General features: G+C 39.7%; 1 protein-coding gene across 5 annotated transcripts in view; it reads right to left on the bottom strand.

The window, feature by feature from the left end:
* Positions 1-22,530, bottom strand: part of LOC108136797 (myosin-I heavy chain) — a 1,412,760-nt gene that overhangs the window by 872,576 nt on the left and 517,654 nt on the right. For all 5 annotated transcript variants that reach the window (XM_041710095.1, XM_041710096.1, XM_041710097.1 and 2 more), the window contains exon 10: positions 2,538-3,057. In XM_041710095.1, coding sequence (XP_041566029.1) covers positions 2,538-3,057 — 520 coding nt within the window. The remainder of the gene's footprint in view (positions 1-2,537; positions 3,058-22,530) is intronic.

The raw sequence follows: 22,530 nt of genomic DNA, 5'->3' as shown, positions 1-22,530 counted from the left end.
CTTTCAATTTCAGTTGGATGACTCTTTCCTGGACCTTCGCGCGACAAAGCGAAATAAATTGTCGGTGACGGCTCGACTGCTCGAATTTTCGACCCACTTGGCCTCTTGTTTCCTTTGGTCACAAAGGCAAAGATATTGTTGCAGGAACTGTGGCTACATAATTATATTGGGACGAGTCGCTACCGATATAATTGCTGACATCGTGGGAGACGTTTAAAGCGACGCTTCTGCAGCTGCCGAAAATTAAGGTAACGCAATTCGTCAACACAGATCGACAAGTCCCGATTCAAATACATGGTTTCGCTGATGCTTCGCCTGGAGCTGTGTACAGCTCACCTTTTAGCAGATCTCTATAATCATGTCAGGCCATTGTTAAATTGACCCATTGAGAATGTTTTTCTGTGGACAGACTCCAAGATCACTTTACACTGGATCAAAACCCATTCCTCGTCGTTGTCGGTTTTTGTTTCGAACCGCGTTGCAGAAATTTAGGTGTGGTCGGAGAAAGCAATTTTGAGACACGTTCCCACGAAAGTCAGCTTACAACGTCCATTTGCTTCTGTGGGCCTCCGTTCTTGCTAGACTCAGAAAATAATTGGCCTGTAAATACACATTTCGAACTGCCGGCACCAGCTCTCGTAGTCAGCCCAGAGCCAAATTATTTGCTTCAGAAAATAGAATCCTTTCCGTTGCACCTGAAGCTTCTGAGATTGTTCGTGTGGGTTTTCCGTTTTATTCAAAGGTGCAGAAAGGTATCGAAGCCCTTTGAAAAAAGTATTTCGCCAAGAGAACTGGATTTCGCTTTTGAGAAAATTGTTGAAATTATCCAAATTACGAATCCAGGGACGATATAGGAAATATCGGAAAAATAAACCGGTAGCAACGAATATTTAAAAGCTAAACCCTTTTCTTCAGGAAAATAAATTAGATTGGAGTTCCTCGACATTGTTACGTGCTGAGGGTCGGTTATTGAATGCTCCTATCCTGTACGAAGCCAAAATCCTGTTGTTGCTGTTTAAAAGCTCACAGTTCGTCAGGTCCTATGTGTCATAGCTGCACGTTACGAATTGTCACGCTGGCCCAAAAGCTCTCGTAAGTTGTCTGCGTGAGAAAATATGGCTTGTTAATGCTCAAGAAGTCTGTCGACGAATAGCTCGGTCGTGCATGCGCTGCTTTAGCTGCAAGCCGCAACTCTTGACGAAAATTATGGGGAACTTGGCAGCAAATAGACTTCGAGTTCCTTGCCCGTTCAATATTTTTGGCGTCGATTTTTGTGGTCCCTTCAGCACAACGTATCGTATCCGCGGTAAACCACCGTACAAGTCGTACGTGGGCTTGTTCGTCTGTTTGCGTCTAAAGTGGTCTGACCTAGCCACTGATGCGTTCTTGTTGGCATTTCAATTCCGGAGAAGGTGTGGTGCGACAACGCCACCAACTTCGTCGGCGCAGAGCGGGACATGAGGGAATTCCGAGCCCGTCCGGAGGAGCGGGGGGCGGTATCGAAACATTCGCATCAAATAAAAGGATGCGAGTTTGCGTTCATACCGCCCAGAGCACCGAACTTCGGTGGACTATGGGAGGCAGATGTGAAGTCTGCAAAGCACCTGTTCCTTCGGACGGTAGGCCAAGACCTCTTGACAGCCGAGGAGCTCGGAACTCTCCTAACCAGGGTGGAGGCCGTGCTCAACTCCAGGCCCCTCGGAGCTCTAAGCAGCGACCCAAACGACAGCGCAGCCCTGACCCCCGGTCATCGGCTCATCGGCGGCCCTCTTCTGGCCCCACCATCAGCGGCGGTCCCGGAGCAGATGAACCTGACTTGCTTGCGACGATGGCGAGGTGTCTCGTCTCTCAGGCACAGGTTTTAGCATTGATGGTCCCAGGAGTTCATCTCCAGCCTCCAGCAGCGGTCCAAGTGGTCCAAATCAAAATCAATCCAAATAAATCAGCCGAATCCTACTGCAGTCACACAACTTAATACAAACTAATATTAAATTTTCAGCAAGGTTGCTCCACACAAATCACTTATCTGCATTGCGATTATATTAAATAATATTCGGTTCTTAATTTAAATTTTACTTCTTCCTTTGTCCATGCGGAATTTTTTGTTTACGAATAGCTGTACGTGTTCCGCACGATAGTATATCGATATGCCAAATATCGAGTAAATATCTAGAGTAAACATCGGTACAAATAAAAATTTTTAAGCAAGATGCACTTTTTCCGCATCTCTATCTGCCCACACAAATCTATGTAAAACATCATCTTGCGACACACGCAGTGCCGCACTGAAGTAACTGAAGCGTAACTAGGCCCTCAGATTACCGCTCATGTATTTTCTTTCCATTTCGAAGTTAAAATTGGTTTAATATTTTTCCCAACTATTTGGCAATCAAAATATATAATTGGTTGCTCTTATTTAAAAGGTCTAACAGGTCCAAAGGATTTAAACGGTATCAAACTTGGTGATATAGCAATGTATTTGAAATAATCAATAATATAAAAAACGATAAATTAATTTAATACAGTCTGTTTCTTACCTCTCTAGCAAAAACTCCGCGCAGACGACTTTGTATGACAATTGCACTGCGTCTCATTCTCATAAAACGAATTCTTAATTTCCATCCTTTATATGCATATTGTATTTTCAGAACAGCCAATTTAATGCGCAAAAAGGACTTAAAGCAATAAAATCGTTTCCAATATTTTTGAATAATAACGGCACTATTATAATTTTTTGTTTTTCTATTGTCTTCTAATAGTTCATATACCACACCACGCAAAAATATTTTTGTTTTTCCAATTTGCCATTCTGTTTTTGGCAAATCAATTGTTTCCAATATATCGGTTATATATTTATGTAGATTTTCTAAAGACCTATTTTTCAACAGACATTTATATTTAATAACAAAGTCTTCATGACATAAATGTATTGGAAATCCTTCTCTCCTTATTCGAATTATATCCACAACTCCAAGATATTTTAATTGATCAAGAACTAGTGAGTGGTTATAGCTATTTGGTCGTTTTGATAAATTTGGTTTTATACAACGAACGTACCTGGAAAGATAAATAAATACATTTGGTATAACGCGGTTAATAAGTTTCTTGTAAAATTTCTGTTTAATTCAAAGAAGAAATATACACATTAAAATTTATGGCAGCAATCTTAATAATTGGTCTGTTTGTTTCTATGTCCGCTTTCGATTCAGTCGTCCGTTTTTAATAAATTGCTTAAGCCGACTATTTGCATGCTTATACGAACATCGATTAAAAGGCCAGAAGGTATTTCCGATTGACCCAGATTGTTAATTTTGTTATTTTATGTTTAGTATGTAAAACCAGGAATCAAAAATAGTCGTTATTTAAGATTTATAACTATGTGGAAGTTTTGACAATGAAATATATAATATCAAAGCTAGTGACCAAATATAAATAAGAATTCGACTAGAAAAATACACATTTGAAATGTTTCTATTCGGGCCGCTTCATCGAGGTATTTTGCCTACACAGGCATTTTTTATCTGAGGGTGCCGAATGAGAACATTTAAAAAGAGTATTTAGGTGCTTTTATCAGAAGTTTTGGTTCGAAATATAGTCAAATAACGCCAATATTGTTACCATGATATTAACAGAAAAAAAATTTTGCTTTACTTCAGTACTAATTTTATTTTAACAAACTACTTTTGGCAAGACTTTTAAGCTAAACCAACAAGAAAGGAAGCAAACTTCTTGAAGCAGAATTGTATATAAAATTAAATTAAAAACGAGTTTTCCGTTACTCAGCTCAGAAGTTTCAAACAAAAAAATTAAACACAAAAGGAAGCAAACTTCGGCAAGCCGAAGTTTATATACCTTGCAGCTATTGCAAAAATTAAATATTCTTGAAGACATTAAAATTATGAAATTATATTAAAATTATGCTATGATGATTTGCAGCTCAATTATAATATTTGAGTTCCTATGGCAGCTATATTATATCGTTTTCCGATTTTAATAAAATTGAAAGCGTAATTTTGAACTGTCAAATAATTAAATAACTAAAAATAAATTCTAAAATAAAAATTACAAAATAACAAAATTAAATTAAAAAAAAAAATTTTTTTTAATATTTTTATTGTTCCCATGGGAGCGTTTTGTTATAGTCGTCCGATTTTGATGAAATTTAAACCCCAATTCTGAAATATTTAACCATAACTATATGTCGAAGAACTAAGTTATAGTTTTTTTCATTTATTTTTCCGATTGTTCCTATGGCAGCTATAGCTATAATCGTCTGACTTTGATAAATTTTAAACCGTAATTCTGAAATATTTAACCATTACTATATGTCGAAGAACTAAAAAAAAATTAAAAAACAGCAGTTATCATTATCGTCAGCATTAGAAGCTAGAAGCGCGCAGCACCCCCATCCGCATTAACAGTTCTGTCGTTCTCTCTCTCTCTCTCTCTCTCTCTCTCATCTGCTACCACCGGTAGCGACCGATTATAGGTGAGCAGCGGCAGGATGGTGGAAGAATGGCGGCAGAATGGAGGACTTCAATACTTCTAAAATAGTAGCTTGATTATTAAAATTTGTATGTCTACCGATAGATATGACCAAAACACACACACAGAGTACAACGACTTAGTTTTAACATGTATCAGAGTGACGTGAAAGACGTATTTAGTGTTTGTAGGCGTGGCTCCATTTTCAAATAAACTTGCGTTGCGTAGGAAATACTAGAATTTTAAATCTTAAGTCTTTTATAGTTTCCTAGATCTCGACGTTCTTACAGATTAACATGGCTAGACCGATAACAATATACTGTTTTACTCTACGAGTAACGGGTATAATATTTTTTTTTAAAGAACATCTTCCGTTTAAATTACACTGGGCTGGTGTTATTGTCACAGCGTAAGCCCACCCAATCATGACCAAATTTAAACTAGAATATCATTTCCAAATTATATAATTATATAAATTATACTAAAATTAAAAGTAAGTAAAGAAAGTAAGTAAAAGTAGAACTAGATAGGTGTATAATATAAAGTATAATAAGGCCCCACTGTGTTTAATTGAACGACAATAAGTATTCGATTAGATATAATTTTGTTTTTTAATTCAGGCCATAAGCTGATTGAAAGCGGTTACGGGCCAGAGGTCTGTTCCTAGCCGGTCCGCACAGCATTGTTGCTGTGGAGCGCCTGGCCAAGGTGAAGGTATTGGAAACTTTTCTTCTGATAGACGGGCCAATGATAAGGGCAGCTAAGTTGCAGAGTAACAACTAAGAGACATTGGAGTTAGAATGGTGGGATAAGTCAACAACACATGAGCTGGTTTACTTTATCTATATTTATGTAACTTAAAGCTTATCCTTAAACAGGGTTCCCACGGGAGCTGTATGATATAGTCGTCCGATCGCGCTCGTTTAAATTTTTAATACAAATTTTAAAACAGATTGGCTAGTTTGGGTAGAAACGAGTGGACAAACAATAGGCCTCGGCTAGTTCAACTCTCCTAGTGATTGTGATAATGGGTCCCTCTGACTGAAATTATATAAGAATGTTGGTGAATGTTTGCTTATTTAAATTGCGGGCTCAACTTTAGAGGCGAAAAAGCTAGTGTGAAGTTACACATCACTATGAGAAGGGGAAGACGGGGAAGACCAACAGGAGGTCTCCAAAACGAAATTTGTCAGTGCTGCTCTCCAGTTCTATTTTATGGCATAGCGCCGTCTGCCAGTCACTTGCAAAAAAATTTGTCTTGCCTCTCTATGTTTTCTCTTTCACTCACCAATATTTCTTCAACCGTTTTCTTTCGCCAGCCCAGCAATACAGTTTTGAATTTGTATGCTTTGAATGCGTCTCGCTGCCTCACCGGAAATGTCTTTTCGCCGTGCCACCAATTCCGATCAAAATGTTCTCGTCGTCACCAATACTACTTCAGAATATGTGCTGCATCACTAACACTGATTCAGAATATTGGCGGGATCACCAAAACTGCTTCAAAAACATTCTGGGCGTCACCAATACTGCTCCAGAATGGTCTTCCCATCACCACTTCTCCTCCAGAATGTTCTTCCCGTCACCACTTTTCTCCAGAATGTTTTTCCCGTCACTTCCAAACACTTTTCCAAATTTCTGGCCTCTGACTGCCGATGCCTTCTCGTGCACAATGTCCCTTTCTTCTTTCGCTTTAACCAGCCTCCTGAAGCCCGTTTTTTCGCCTACTCCTGACGCACAACTACTGCGATCCGCTTGCTACCGTATCTGCCCCACGCCTTCCAATTTGTCCAGATGACCACCGCCAACGATCCTGCCTCTTGCTTGTTGACGTTCACCACAAAGTCTTTACGCTGCCTCCAGAATGGTACTCGCTGTTCAATCGCCTTCTATGTCGGTTTCTTTCCTCGTTCCGTCGTTGCGCCAAAAACGAATTTCACAACTGTTCGAATGTTGCGAAAACTTGCTGTCTCGTTTCCACTCTGCTACGAAAATTTACAGAGTTTTTTCCACTTTTTAACATCCGACTAAGTTTAGTGGTTTAGGTTTTTTAACTCTCAACTAAGTTTAGTGACTTAGGTTTGTAATAGTTCCACATATTCCGGCTGAACCCCTAAATTTGTGGCCCCGGGAGTTCCGTTAGTGGGAATTACTTCCAAGACGACGTTGTTTTATTATTTTGATGCTTTATTTATTATTGTATATTTGACTTAATTAACAAACTGAGTCTTGTATGGTGTTTTAAACTTTAGTGAGTTTACAAAGTGGAGTGTATCTCTGTGGACTGCTTAGCGTAAGATTTCGGCATCAAATGACTTTATTACAGTTTTTCTTTCCTGATCTGTTACCCTAACGGATACATTAGTGATCTCTGTCTGTGTTGTCAGAACCGACGTCCACTCCGTGTGTTTCTCTCTTCTTGCTCCGCTGGTTTGTTTCTGATTCCTACATGCATAAATGGAATTATAAGACAAGAAACTACAGAACGCAAGTATAAATAACCCATAAAGGTTTTCAACTAAATTACTTTGAGCCAAACATATAATTTCATTGAATATTCCAAAAACAATTTTAAACCAGAATTGCATTAAGAATGAAATATCAGTAGAAGGGAATAACATCATTAAAATCTTACTTGTTCAATACAAATAGATGAATTTATACTGTCAAATAAAATTTTTGATTACATACAAAGCGTGTATGTTGATAATAATGTAAAAAAGCTAGAACCTTTGTCATATATTAAAACAAAAGAAATAATAAAAACACACACTTTATATAATGATGTATGTCAAATAATAACATTAATCACATTTATTATAACAGTAACTAGCATTATATTGTATCTGATTTATAAGTTTAAAAATATACCAAAAAGTAATAATTAAATTTGTAAAACCTAAAACAAAGACACCGAATAATTCAGAAATTGTTAATGAAAGAAATGTACCCATAGAAGTTGTTAATGATATTTTAAACGCACCCATACAAGGAAACATTATATTATACCCAAAACTACCGCCCTGAGGACAGGCCAAATTCAAAGGTTGGGGGATTCCACATCTACGCATATACCCACACAAGATAGGCATATGCCTACACACTCTTTCCACACATTAGATCTTAGTCTTGAGTCACCCCTATCAAAAGGAAACTCAGAAGGCTCTGGGAAATTTCCATTGTTAATGTTAAATCCCAGACTAAACATTTATTGTCGCGCCGCTGATAAATTCTAACGGCACGCTCCCACACTTTTGCCATATTCAAATTGCGTCTCCTTTAAACCTGTAAACAAGATAAGACAAATAACTCTCTTTCACTCAATTAAAATCAAAGCTCACTCAATCGAAATAGAAAGTTCACTCAATTAAAAATAACTCACTCAGAAGATCGAAAGCTTTTGGAGACCGAGGCTTGATCCACAAGATAATAAGATTTAAGAATCATTTCAGCTTAAGACTTAAAATCAATTAGACGGTGTTCTCAAAAATAAAAATCTTGTAACTAGTTAAAGTTAAAAAAAAAAATTAAAAATACATTTTTTCAAAAACTAAAACAACATGTGTTTTCGTCAGTGTAGTAAAGGAGACATCCTTTTAAAGTTGCTTAACGTCAAAGGAGTGGGACGACAATATAAGTTGCCGTAAGTGTGGCCCAGTGTCTGGTAGAGAAAAAAGGATCGTAGGTTCGGTGGTGAAATAGTCAGTCGCACGTGGCGCAATTGACTTTTCAAGTTGGTTGATACAACGTGCACTCGTTTGGCTTACAAGAATGAATGAGAACGATATTCCCACAACACCACGGTCGAGCGACATCCGAGACTCTTTTCGATAAGGATATAAAAATACACGAGAAAGTTCTCAATTTTATATGATTTCGTTAAAATATTTTCTTACATCTTGCTCACTCTTTTGAAAAATATTTTTGTATACATTTTTTTTATAAAAATAAAAATATATATTTTAAAAATTTTAAGTGAAACCTGAAACCATTTTTTTAATAACATTTTTTGTCACCGAATTATTGGTGCATTCTTTTTGAAAGAATAATGCCAAGGCAGCGTTGCAGTTTTTGTTGCATAATAACTTTCAAAAACATTAATGCAGAAAAAGTTGAAGAATCTCAAGGGGTAAAAGGTTTTTAACCTTATAAAATCGTTTTCAATAACTTATAGTAAATTTAAAAAAAGTAAACAAAAAATTTAGAATTAAATAATTTTTTGACTATTTTATTTAGACGTATTATGTAAAGGTAGCCTGATTAGAATTTGACAATACCATACCAATTTGACATATTTTTAGCGAACAAACTTTTTTTAAAAAGTATAGCACATTAAAAATTTTTCTAGAATTTTAAGTAAGTCCCTAAAACTTTTGAACGGGGCATCGGACCCAAGAAAGGTGTCATTTGACGAGTACTTTTTCTAAAAAAAGTGGAATATTTTTTTAACTGGACTCAAAAACTCCACTTTAAAATATTTAGAAAGTGTCTTTCACCGCCCTTTCTTCTGAACCAATTAATTTTCCCAAATTCTTGGTATGCATTCCCTATTCTTTTAGCGGTACCTTGTTACTCAATACAATCGGACCAGCATAGCAGGTTTTCAATTCTGCGGCTATGTATAGTAGTCTTCGTGACTACTTGTTTGAGACGTTAAATTTTATTGATATGAGAAGCTTCCGTAGGATTCCATATAAAGGCAGCATACTTCAATTTGGAACGCACAAATGCCGAAAACAATGCCAAATTATTGTACGGTTTAAATTGATTGCTGTTACGCCTCACAAACCCAAACACGGCATAAGAGTTAGGAAGAACGTAAATTAAGTGTTTGGCAAAATTAAATTTGCTACCAAATAGTACCCCTAGGTTCAAGGAACCACCTTGGTGTGTCACAAGCTGCGTGTTTAATGAAAACGCTATTGTGACATTAGTCAGGCATTTGCTGTACCTGACATAATGACATTTATTTAAGTAAAGATGCAGCAAATTTGACAACACCAAGCACTGAATACATTTAAGTCAGATTGAAGTGACTCTGCATCAGCCGGTAATCGAATGGATATAAAAAGTTTGAGGTATTCCGAATTTTCTAAAAGCAGATATCATTGATATAAATCATGAAAAGGTGGTGGCCAAGGGCACTGCCTTGCGGAAGGCTAGATGTTGCTTCAAAAGGGGAATTCTCTTCCCCTTCCATTGATACTGACACTATAAGTGCGGCGATCTAGGTAAGATTTAACCAGTTTAATTGGGAAGAATGAAAACCAAATTATTCTAGTTTTGCAAAAAGAGCTCCATTGAAAACTTTGTCAAAAGCCTTTGTAAGGTCCAAATAAACTGTATTAACCTGGATATAACGTTGGAATTCATGAATGCAATATGTGCTGAAGACTGTCAAATTAAACCCATGTTGGCTGGTAGAGATATAAGGCTTTACTAGAAAGAAAACTTGCTTAGTTTAAGTAGCTGGCACAGGACAGATACACAATTTTTTATGAAGAAAGGCGATCAGGAGGTCATTTAGACCATCCAAAGCTTGATAAATTTAGTCGTCCGATATAGTAAGGAGACCAACATTTTGAAGAGCAGGAATAATTCTTAATGTTTCCGAATCGCTCTCAGGCTCAAATTTGTAATTTAAAAAATTTGAGAAAAGATTCGCCACATCTAACTCATTTTCCAAGGTCATAGACGAAGGGAAGGAACATGTCCTTTTTTTTGGAATTGACGAAACGCCAAAAGGATTTTGGATTGTTTATAATGCCAATCTCGATATTTGTGATATACTGATTATAAAGAAATTTATTTATTTATTTAAGAACTCGAACTCACGCCTGTGCCGCCTATATTGCTCCCAGTCACTAGAACTTTGAACTGCAAAACTTATTTCGCAGTTTTTTATACCCTTTTTGGTCTATACGGACTTTTAGCTTTTCGAGGACAATTTGTTTTAATAATATCGGATAATATAATCAAGAAGATGGAGTCTATACTAGCATGCAACAAAACTAAACGCCAGTTAACTTTTAAGATATCATTACGAACGGCTTTAAGACTAATTGAATTAAACATATCAAATAAACATAAAGAAATTTAATTTAGCAATAATGGAATATGATGCGCATCACATTCAGAAATAGAGCAATTGAAAAGACTTATTGAATAATTGATTTCTGAGCTAATAAAGACTAGATCTAGTTGTTTATTTAATCTATTAAAAACTGTGTTTATATGAGTTAGGCCCATACTGAAAGAGTCATCAATCAACACGATCTCATGTGGCAGATGAACTTTGATGGGAATTAAGTCACTATAATGGGCATCCTGCGTCCAAATTGAGGATCAAAAATTAATGTCGCCCAATATGCAGATATGATCACAATCAAGGAGGCTTTGATAAATAAGTAAAATTCCAAATGTGCTTCATAAAGACCGCAATCACTATTTAATGGAATGTATGATGCAATAAATAAAATTTTTTCATCTGCTTCAAGAAATGAAACGCAGATCTGTTCGTCTAACTGCCACAATAACTCCACCACCTCTGGAACATTGCGTTAATTGAGCATCTCTAACTTTACGGTAAATAAGAAACATGTTCGATATCTTTGAGAGTTTTAAAGGTGGCAATTCCTTCTCCTCGTTTGTTGAATAATCCAAAAAATTAGACGGCATTGGGTAACGCTGGTCTAATTCGGTCAATTCCAGAGAATTATTAGACGACAGCAAATTTTAGAATAAATCCAGCATCTATGAGAAATAATCCATAGAGTTGAAAAGCAGTCTTGCAAATATTTGCTTGAACAGATAGTGATCTGAAAATAGATCGTGCAACTGAGAGATGATCCCGCGATCTCCAAAACATCAAATATCACAAGAGCACCGCCAAAGGTCGGCAACAATGAGAATGACAAGAAAATTCGCTTTAAGAGTTCGATGTCATCAATTCCAAAGAGTAGGCAGACGTTCGGAGACGCGTGTGATAAAAAGCTCCAGGACGGAAGAGCGGCGAAAACTAAAGAGAGCCCACTCCGAAGTGCGCGTTTAGAACGGCATTATATTCAGCACATGAACGATGATCATCTAAAATGGAAAACGATAAGAACTCCCGAAGAAGCTGTTGGTGCGTCGCAGCGGAGCATGAAGAGAGCGCAACGAAGAGCGTGCTAAGCATTGTCAGAGCCGAACCAGATATTTGTCGCGAAGTGCACAAAACGGACGGCAAATGCCTATCCCATTGTTGTTGGTACGTTTAAAGAGCGCGAGCTGAGCATCGAGAATTTTGGTAAGCGTCGCACAAAGCGGGCGGAGAAAAATGCGAATTTTCTTGTTGATCCAGCTGGAGAATAAAGGAGAACAACAAAGACAGCGCTAGTAGCGCCGATTACTGTGGATTTTTTGATGCTGCCTTAGATGTTAATGTACCTCCAATATACGGGTTATCCACAACAGTTAGTTCAACAACTCTGTCCCTATGAACACAACAAAAACAAAACCACTAAAAACAGTGGGAAAATGCTGCCCAGGAACTCCCAGCATAAAGTTTATAAATTTAAGCAACGAAATGTTCACATCATTCTTTACCAGGTTGTTTCAAGATATGGTATTAACTTCGATATGCAGCTTATCATACACATACTTGCACAACGCCTCTGGCTTTGTGGAACATGGAATTTTCCAATGTGAAGATAACTTTTGCTTGGCAAACTTGTAATGCATCACAACTAGGGGCCAGTCCAACTATCCGCTTCTTATTGGTTTTATTAATCTTCTTTTTCATCCTACGCACCGGAATAGAGCTCACAACGGGAATTTCGGAACTTATTGAAGGCGGACTGGGTTCCGCTGCAATTGGAGCTGCGGTGGTATGGACCATCTTTCTCCGCGGCATAGTACTAACGTGATTAAAAACATTTCGAAGGGCATAGGAAATCTGGTATTTAGAAATATGTGCAGATATCAAGAATTCTGTTGTTGATTTCGTCAACTTTAGAGTGTGAGTCAGTATGCACAACGCAATGCACAACGCCAAAGTAGGTTTGGCAGGTTTGTTAACAATTTAATTAGATCCGGCCGCAAATCGACACACGTAATTTGAAAAGCGCGGCGGCAAAAAGAAGAACACCGAACAATTTTTTTTTTAAATTTTAGCCCTTAATATACTATTACGTTTTTGCACTTATTACTAGTCTCCTAATTAATTTTTTTTATTAAATCGATTACCGAAATCAATTGTTCTTTAAAGCTAGGTCACTCTGTTTGTTCTCTTTATTTATTCTCACTACTCTACCTCTTAAACCATACGGTCGCAAAAGCACATAATAACGAAATTGCTATTAAACCTTAACCACACTTGCCTTATGCTTTTATTGTGTCCTCTACGTTGAATCTTCTAATAGCTTAAACATAAACCTTACAACAGGTTATGGGCCCGGACTCGTACTTAAAAGAAAGGCACGAGCGAACCCTGGACATGGTAACTATATGTTGGTTACAGGTTTTATCAGTAACTACGATAAAATTCGGTTGAGACAGGGCCAACTCGGACCAATACCTGGGCACTATTACTAGTTACAATAAACTCGGGCAACTCCGTAGGTTTTACTACTAATTACAATAAACTTCGGGCGAGCCCTGAGTGTATTAACAACTACGGTGAAACTCGGGCGAACCCTTAGTTTAATTACTAATTACGATAAAACTCGGGCGAACCCTGTGTTTTACTTTTAATTCTGATAAAACTCTGTTTTATTGCAAACTACGGTAAATACTCGGGTATACCCTGGGTGCATTAAAAATTACGGTGAAGGCCGGGCGAACCCTGGGTTTTACTACTGATTACGATCAACTCGAGCCCCTAAATTTTGTTAATAACTACGATAAAGCTGGGCCGGTATATTAATTGAAATTGCGTGTCGGGATGACGGTTCCGCTACGATTTGATCTATTTTTGGGTTAGGATTATTACCGTTTGTTATAGTAATTCATTTATTTGGCTTGATTATGAAGGGTCGAAAAGGTCGAGGAAAAAAAAAAATACTCGCTTAAAATTATAATTCGGTATTTCGTATTATATTTTCAGTTGTCTTCTTTCGCACTTCTGGTTTCGTTTACATAACTTCACAAAATTCTTCGTTCTGTTTTTATTAGATCTTTTCATGTTCCTCACTGCACCAGTTAAAACTATGATCGACTGTACCGCGTTGTATCGCTTAAATATAAATTTTCCCCGTCGTCCCACGTTCTTGTACTCGACTCCGATGCTCGCGCTTGTTGACAAACATGAGTGCTGAAAGTCGAGAATTACGCGGTCGAGAATTATGGTCTGTGCAAATGAAGAGCATCTAGATGTCAAGAGCGAGGAGGCGGGGGCTATGTTTAAGACACTGGACGAAAAAGCACTGGCTTGCATCTTGCTCGGTGTGAAGGCGTAGCAGTTCATCATAATAAAACACTGCAGTTCTGCAAAAGACGCTTGGGAAAACCTTGCCCTCGGGTCCAGAAAGAAAAGTATAACTGTTTAGAAAATTGCTCAAATCGAATCTTAGTGAAGCTTTATTATAGCAATCGCAACGAGTGAACCTTCCCGTTTCGATTTAAAGATTAAGATCATGGAAGAGGAAGAAAGGCAAAAAATATGCGATGACGGCTCGGAGAGCTGTGGACAGCAGGTGTTCGTTTCACCAATAGCGAAGAGGAGCGCAAGTAAGACGCAACAAAAAACGGTTTCTAAGAAAGAAAGGAAATGTTACGTTTGCGGATCCGGGGACCACTATATTGCTCAGTGCACTGAAAGAGGGCAACGTGATAAGGTCAGCGATTAAGAAGTCGAACGGTCGTTTAGCATACTTGCGAATATTAAAAAAGTGCGATGATGTGACGGAGTCTACAGGTGTCTTGACAGCGGCGCGGCCGTGCACATGTGTTGTGATAAAAAGTTTTTCACAAGCTTTAGGAGCTCATATTTTCTATATCCCTTGCCGGGGAAAATTCATTTTACGCCGAAAGCATTGGAACTGAGTGTATATTTGCATTGAGCTTCTACATGTGCTGTATGTGGGATGCGGTAGTGGTGTAACAAAGACAGCCAGAAGTGGTCTCACATTATTATGTACTCGATAGTATTTAGAAGTTCTCGATACCCAGTTGTCGCCTAAGGAAAGAGTGCAAGCAAGCTGACACTAGACACTCGTCGCCAGAATTTCGTAGAGAACAGTTAAGAGAAGCACACGTATATTTTGTTAAGTTTAAGCAAAACCAGTCGAATGTTAATTAAAGCAATTTTTAAATACTATATAAAAGTCAGCGTTCATTACTAATTTTTGGGGGCTCATCCTAGAATTTGCCTACCACAGTGCCTTAGACATCAATTGGCACACTTACGTGGAGTGCGGTAAGTGCTGCAATCTGATGAAATTTCTCAATTTAGGCTGGAGAAGATCTGCAAGTCGTCTTAGGTAATTGGGTGGAAAATGACTAAGATGGCAGAAGTGGACAGCAAGGCGGAAGAGAACTTCATCAGAGTGACGCGCATTGCAAGCTAAGGCAAGATACAGCGCAAATACAAACAACAGCGACGAGTAATACAAAAACACTTGGCAGCTTGGGTGTAGAGAAAAATTGAGAAGCAGCGGTACTGGAGCTGAAAAATGTCAAGGAGCAGCGGATCGAGCTAAAATAAGACTTAAAAGCAGCGGTACTAGAGCTGGAAAGATCAAGGAGCAGCGGATCGGTCTGGTAAACTGTTAAAAGCAGCGGTACAAGAGCTGGAAAATATCAAGAGCAACGGATCGGACTGGTAATCTTTGAAGAGCAGCGGTACAAGAGCTGAGTAAATCAAGGAGCAGCGGATCGGGATGGTAAAGTTTTAAAAGTAGCGGTATAAGAGCCAGTATTATAAGCAAAGGAACATGGACACGGGCTGGGAAGCAGCTAATAATCAACAAGGGCTGGTGTTTAAGGGGGAAAAGCGAATCAGATCTGGGAGCAGTTTAAAAGCGGTAGGCAAGATATTGGATCTGGAGAGCGAGAAGACTATAGTAACACGTATTGGTGTTACTATTATTTTATTAATGTATGTTTGGGTTTCACAATGAGGAATTACGAAGCGTGCGTGCAGCATAGCCGAGAGCCGGAAGAAGAGAGAGACAGAGATGTGTTTCTTACAACATATCGATCAGCGAACTCAGGTTGAGCATCCTGCTGTGTGTCGGTTTTAGCTAGAAAGGCCGGTTTTATTCGATCCACGGAGACAGCTACTTCCTTGCCGTTGACATTTAATGTGAAAAATCGGTCGCTGTTGCGATAAACGACTTCAAAAGGTCCTGAATAAGGCGGTTCCAATGGTAGTTTGACGGCATCGGTCCGAATAAATACATGAGAGCATTTGTCTATTTCTTTTAGGCGGAACATTTTTTGCTTGCTGTGGTGCGCAGAAGGAGTCGGACGAATCTTTCGCATCAGGTCACGAAAATCGCCAATGAAGGTTGCAGGATCCACGTTTACATCGAGATCTTCAAAAAATTCATTCGGCATGCGTATTGTTGTTCCATATAGCATCTCCGCAGCCGATTATTTAAGGTCTTCTTTTAAACATGTACGAAGTCCAAGCAGAACGATGGGTAGCAGTTCCGGCCAAGGGGTGCTTGAATGGCACATCATCGCAGCCTTAAATGATCTGTGCCATCTTTCGACTATTCCGTTGGACTGGGGGTGATAAGCAGTCGTGTGGATGTGTTTGCTGTCCATGAGGTGGACCTCCTCTTGAACAGCGCTGATTCGAATTGAGTGCCTTGGTTAGTTGTTATTGTTTTATTGTTCCAAAACGAGCAACCCATTGTGACCAAAAAACTTTAGCCACTGAACCAGCCGATATGTTTGTAAGAGGGACAGACTCCGGCCAGCGAGGAAATCTGTCTATCATGGTAAGGCAGTATCGAAAGTTTTGATGGAACGGCATGATGACGATGTCCAGATGAACATGGTTTAATCTGTCGCTCAAAATTATAATTCGGTATTTCGTATTATATTTTCAGTTGTCTTCTTTCGCACTTCTGGTTTCGTTTACATAACTTCACAAAATTCATCGTTCTGTTTTTATTAGATCTTTTCATGCACTAGTAAAAACTATGATCGACTGTACCGCGTTGTATCGCTTAAATATAAATGCTCGCGCTTGTTGACAAACATGAGTGCTGAAAGTCGAGAATTACGCGGTCGAGAATTATGGTCTGTGCAAATGAAGAGCATCTAGATGTCAAGAGCGAGGAGGCGGGGGCTATGTTTAAGACACTGGACGAAAAAGCACTGGCTTGCATCTTGCTCGGTGTGAAGGCGTAGCAGTTCATCATAATAAAACACTGCAGTTCTGCAAAAGACGCTTGGGAAAACCTTGCCCTCGGGTCCAGAAAGAAAAGTATAACTGTTTAGAAAATTGCTCAAATCGAATCTTAGTGAAGCTTTATTATAGCAATCGCAACGAGTGAACCTTCCCGTTTCGATTTAAAGATTAAGATCATGGAAGAGGAAGAAAGGCAAAAAATATGCGATGACCCACATAGCGATGACGGCAAAAAAAACCAAAAAAAAAGTTTTTAAAAAAAAAAAAATTTTTTTTTTTTGGGTGGGGGGGCCACTATTTTTTTTTTTGCAATGAAAGGGGGAACGTGATAAGGTAGCGATTAAGAAGTCGAAGCTTAACCCCATCCCCCGAATATTCGCCGAAGGCATTGGACAGCAGGTGTTCAAATAAAAAAATTTTTTTTTTTTTTTTTTTATGTTTTTTTGGGGGGGGGGGGGGGGGGTAAAAAAAAAAAGCAGAAAGTGTTTTCCTATTATTATTTATTGGTTATTATTTAAAGTTTCATCCCACAAGAAACACGCCCAAAAAAAGTTAAAAAGCACACGTATATTTTGTTAAGTTTAAGCAAAACCAGTCGAATGTTAATTAAAATTATTAAATACTATATAAAAGTCAGCGTTCATTACTAATTTTTGGGGGCTCATCCTAGAATTTGCCTACCACAGTGCCTCAGACATCAATTGGCACACTTACGTGGAGTGCGGTAAGTGCTGCAATCTGATGAAATTTCTCAATTTAGGCTGGAGAAGATCTCCAAGTCGTCTTAGGTAATTGGGTGGAAAATGACTAAGATGGCAGAAGTGGACAGCAAGGCGGAAGAGAACTTCATCAGAGTGACGCGCATTGCAAGCTAAGGCAAGATACAGCGCAAATACAAACAACAGCGACGAGTAATACAAAAACACTTGGCAGCTTGGGTGTAGAGAAAAATTGAGAAGCAGCGGTACTGGAGCTGAAAAATGTCAAGGAGCAGCGGATCGAGCTAAAATAAGACTTAAAAGCAGCGGTACTAGAGCTGGAAAGATCCAGGAGCAGCGGATCGGTCTGGTAAACTGTTAAAAGCAGCGGTACAAGAGCTGGAAAATATCAAGAGCAACGGATCGGACTGGTAATCTTTGAAGAGCAGCGGTACAAGAGGTGAGTAAATCAAGGAGCAGCGGATCGGGATGGTAAAGTTTTAAAAGTAGCGGTATAAGAGCCAGTATTATAAGCAAAGGAACATGGACACGGGCTGGGAAGCAGCTAATAATCAACAAGGGCTGGTGTTTAAGGGGGAAAAGTGAATCAGATCTGGGAGCAGTTTAAAAGCGGTAGGCAAGATATTGGATCTGGAGAACGAGAAGACTATAGTAACACGTAGTGGTGTTACTATTATTTTATTAATGTATGTTTGGGTTTCACAATGAGGAATTACGAAGCGTGCGTGCAGCATAGCCGAAAAAAAGAGAGAAGAGATGTGTTTCTTAGAACATATCGATCAGCGAACTCAGGTTGAGCATCCTGCTGTGTTGGTTTTAGCTAGAAAGGCCGGTTTTATTCGATCCACGGAACAGCTACTTCCTTGCCGTTGACATTTAATGTGAAAAATCGGTCGCTGTTGCGATAAACGATTCAAAAGGTCCTGAATAAGGCGGTTCCAATGGTAGTTTGACGGCATCGGTCCGAATAAATACATGAGAGCATTTGTCTATTTCTTTTAGGCGGAACATTTTTTGCTGTGGTGCGCAGAAGGAGTCAGACGAATCTTTCGCATCAGGTCACGAAAATCGCCAATGAAGGTTACAGGATCCACGTTTACATTGAGATCTTCAAAAAATTCATTCGGCATGCGTATTGTTGTTCCATATAGCATCTCCGCAGCCGATGATTTAAGGTCTTCTTTTAAACAGGTACGAAGTCCAAGCAGAACGATGGGTAGCAGTTCCGGCCAAGGGGTGCTTGAATCGCAGCCTTAAATGATCTGTGCCATCTTTCGACCATTCCGTTGGACTGGGGGTGATAAGCAGTCGTGTGGATGTGTTTGCTGTCCATGAGGTGGACCACCTCTTGAACAGCGCTGATTCGAATTGAGTGCCTTGGTCAGTTGTTATTGTTTTATTGTTCCAAAACGAGCAACCAATTGTGACCAAAAAACTTTAGCCACTGAACCAGCCGATATGTTTGTAAGAGGGACAGCCTCCGGCCAGCGAGGAAATCTGTCTATCATGGTAAGGCAGTACCGAAAGTTTTGATGGAACGGCATGATGACGATGCCCAGATGAACATGGTTGAATCTGTCGCTGGGAACTTTGATCGTTTCTGGAGTCAGATGATTATGCCTGCTTATCTTGGCACGTTGACAAGAAAGACAAGTCCTGTACCACTCAATGACGTTTTTCCTCATTGCTGGCCATACAAATTTTTGCTTAATTTGTTGCAGAGTGGAACTGCCGCTCGGATGTGAGAGGCTGTGAAAGAAAGAGAATATTTTATTGTACATAAGGACGAACGCAATTTGTTGATATGTCACAGTATAGTGCGACATTGTCATCGTAGCGTATTTTTTGCAGCTGAAGCGAAGTAGTTCCTTGCAGTAAGTTTGGGAGCTCAGTATCGGCTGCCTGTGCTTCCTCGATTTGCTTTAGGCTGACAGAGACTGGCATGGTAATAGCACATAGCCTGGAAAATGGATCCGCGACTACGTTTTCAGATCCCTTGACATGAATGATCACGATCGTGAACTGCGAAATGTAGCCAAGATGACGAAGTTGCCTCGGTGACGCTTTTTCAGGCCGTTGCCTAAATGCATACACGAACGGCTTGTGGTCGGTTTTAATGCAAAATATTCGACCCACAAGGCAGTGCCTCAAATACTTGATGGCTTCATAAATGGAGAGCAACTCTCTATCGTATGTGCTGTAATTTTTTCGGTGTCGGTTAATTTTTTTCAGAAAAAGCCAAGAGGCTGCCAATGACCATTGACCAGCTATTCTAGTGCAGCTCCGATAGCGACATCAGAAGCATCACATACGAGAGCCAGTTGTGCTTTTGAAAAGGCATGAGCCAGTAGTACCGCATCCATGACGCTTTGTTAACAAGAATCGTAAGCGGCAACTCGTTCTTGTGTCCATTCGATCGGGCGTTGGTCGTTTTTCTTGACGTTCCTTAGAAGTTCGGAAAGAGGATGTGTGACGAACGAGGCAGGCATCTCCGATAATAATTTATTATGCCGAGGAATCTTCCTAGTTCGTTGATTGTAGACGGCCTCGTATAGTTTTTTATTGCCTCTACCCGATTACTAGGTGGTTTGATTCCGTGCTCGTTAATGGTACAGCTTAGAAAACTCACCTCTATCTGGGCTAATTGACACTTGCTTAGGTTAATGCGAAGTCCGTGGTTACGAAGGATCTCCATAACGGTACGCGGATGTTTTTCGTGTTCCTCAAAGGAACTGGACATTATCAGGATATCGTCAATGTAACAATAAACAAAATAGATCCCACGGAAAATGTTATCTATAAACCTTTGGATAGTCTGTGTAGCGTTTTTAAGGCCGAACGGCATATAGAAGAATTCAATAAGGCCAAAGGGTGTACAAACAGCGGTTTTAGGGATGTCACACTCAGCCATTTTTCCGGTGTAGTTGCTCCGAGAAATCGTGGATATGAGCAATTGGATAACGGTCAGGACCGTTATCGCGTTGAGTTTGTGATAGTCCCCACAAGATCATCAACTTCCATCTTTTTTGCTCATCATATGTAGCGTGCTTGACCACTGGCTTTTAGAAGGATGACAAATACCCTCCTTAAGCAAGAAGTTGATTTCTGTCTTTGCGGTTAAAAGTTTCTCACCAGATAGACGGCGCGGGCGTATAACGTGATGGTTGCTTCCCTTCTGTGCTGGAACAGAAGCGTCCACAAATTCCTGCAACAGACTTTGAAATCTGTGTGCACCTTGAATGGTAGACACAGAGTGATGTACATCGTTGGAAAGACAAGCTGGTGTCGATAGATTGGTGTTCGCATCAATGAGTTTTTGGCCCTTTACGTCGACGAGAAGATGAAAGTGGGACAGAAAGTCTGCACCAGAGAGCAAGGAGATTTGCACTTGCGAGCATCATTTTCAAAACGACGATGATAATAGCAAAGTTCAGTTTTTGTAATTGACCATCAGAAACTGTTGCCGATTGAGAGCGTTTTTGTGAAGCGGACCGGTGAAATGATCCACGAGTTTGACTGGCGGAACGATTACTAGATTGAATTCGTTTAAGGTCAGCTTGCATCGTATCAACCATTTTTGTCAGCGCACGCAGAGAGTCTGCGATGTCCTTGATAGATTCCGGACGAGCAACTGCATTCACCGAAGCGGTTCTGACTACGTCATCTGCAGAGATGGCGAACGTGTTGGAAGATCCGATGGTTTCAAGCATTTTGTCTGCCACTTTGGCCAGTTTTTCAAGGTCGGTCTCTTCCCAGACGGTTAGAATCGGACGAATATTCTGAGGCATTTCAGAAAGAAACAATGTACGGATTATTGGTTCGCAGCCGACGCATTTGAGCTAGAATTTGGGAGGGCTTCAGGCCAGAAGTTCCTCCACCTTGCAGTAAACGCCGTAGTTTTGATTTTGCTGGCTTTGCAGATTTGTCGAGCAAGCGAGCCTTCAGCGTGTCAAACTTGTTTGCAACTGGAGGATGCGTGACTAAATCCTCAACGGCTAAAACGACCTCCGGATTCAAGTTAACGGTGATGTGATCAAATTTGTCGTCGTCATTGTTAACGCCGTGCAAACGAAATGAACGTTCCACCTGGGCAAACCATAGTTGTGGGTTGCTGCTAGTAAACTTTGGCAGGCGGACTGTTGCCCGTGCCATTGGTCCAGTGTTCGCCGCTTGTCCTGCAGTAGAATTCATTTGTAATGCCTCCACCTGAGCTTGAAGCTCTCGAATCCTGGTTTGCAGTTGTTGTTGCTCGTCGGGCATGTTCTCGTCGCTCTCGAAGATTAGCTTTCTGGGTACTAAGGATCGCAAGTTATATCGAGGTTCGCCGGGCATAAACTTTCGTTGTGTTGGTAGCGTCAGGAGTTACAAAGCGTGCGTGCAGTTTAGCCGAGAGCCGGAAGAAGAGAGAGATAGAGATGTGTTCCTTATAACATATCGATCAGAGAGATAATATTAAATATCGTTCAAAGTTCTTAGTTTACAGATTTTCCGCCACAAGACGACATACAGGGGCGACATCTTTGAACGAGAAGCAGAACTTTTGGTGGAGTTTTAAGTTTTTTGCAAGTAGTCATGGTAAAATTGCAAGTGTTGCAAACAGTGTTGCAGACACAGGGTGCTTTCTCTATTTATATTTTGATTTGCTAAATCGCAATTTAAGAAAACTTTGTATTAAACTTAATATTTAGCATGTTAACGTTGTAAAATGGAGAGAAACGAGATCTTGGCATTGCTAGTTGAAGAATTACGTCGGAAGTTGTCGGAGTTGCAGTTGGGTACGACTGGATTGAAAGCGGAATTGCAACAGAGTAAATAACGAAGGTGAGTCAGACGGAAGATGGTGAATAATTGGTGTCCGCAGAAACCACTTTAAAATTGCAAAAGGCACAGGATTCGAAAGGCAGGGAAGAAATTGGTTTACTTTAGGGTCAAAGATCAAGTTACAAGATTGCCCAACTACAGTTGACTGAAAATTACTGGTGTCTG

The sequence above is a fragment of the Drosophila elegans genome, unplaced genomic scaffold, assembly GCF_018152505.1.
Source record: "Drosophila elegans isolate 14027-0461.03 unplaced genomic scaffold, ASM1815250v1 contig_767, whole genome shotgun sequence".
Lineage (NCBI taxonomy): Eukaryota > Metazoa > Arthropoda > Insecta > Diptera > Drosophilidae > Drosophila > Drosophila elegans.
Note: the sequence above shows the minus strand (reverse complement) of the source record. Positions and strands in the feature narration are given on the sequence as shown.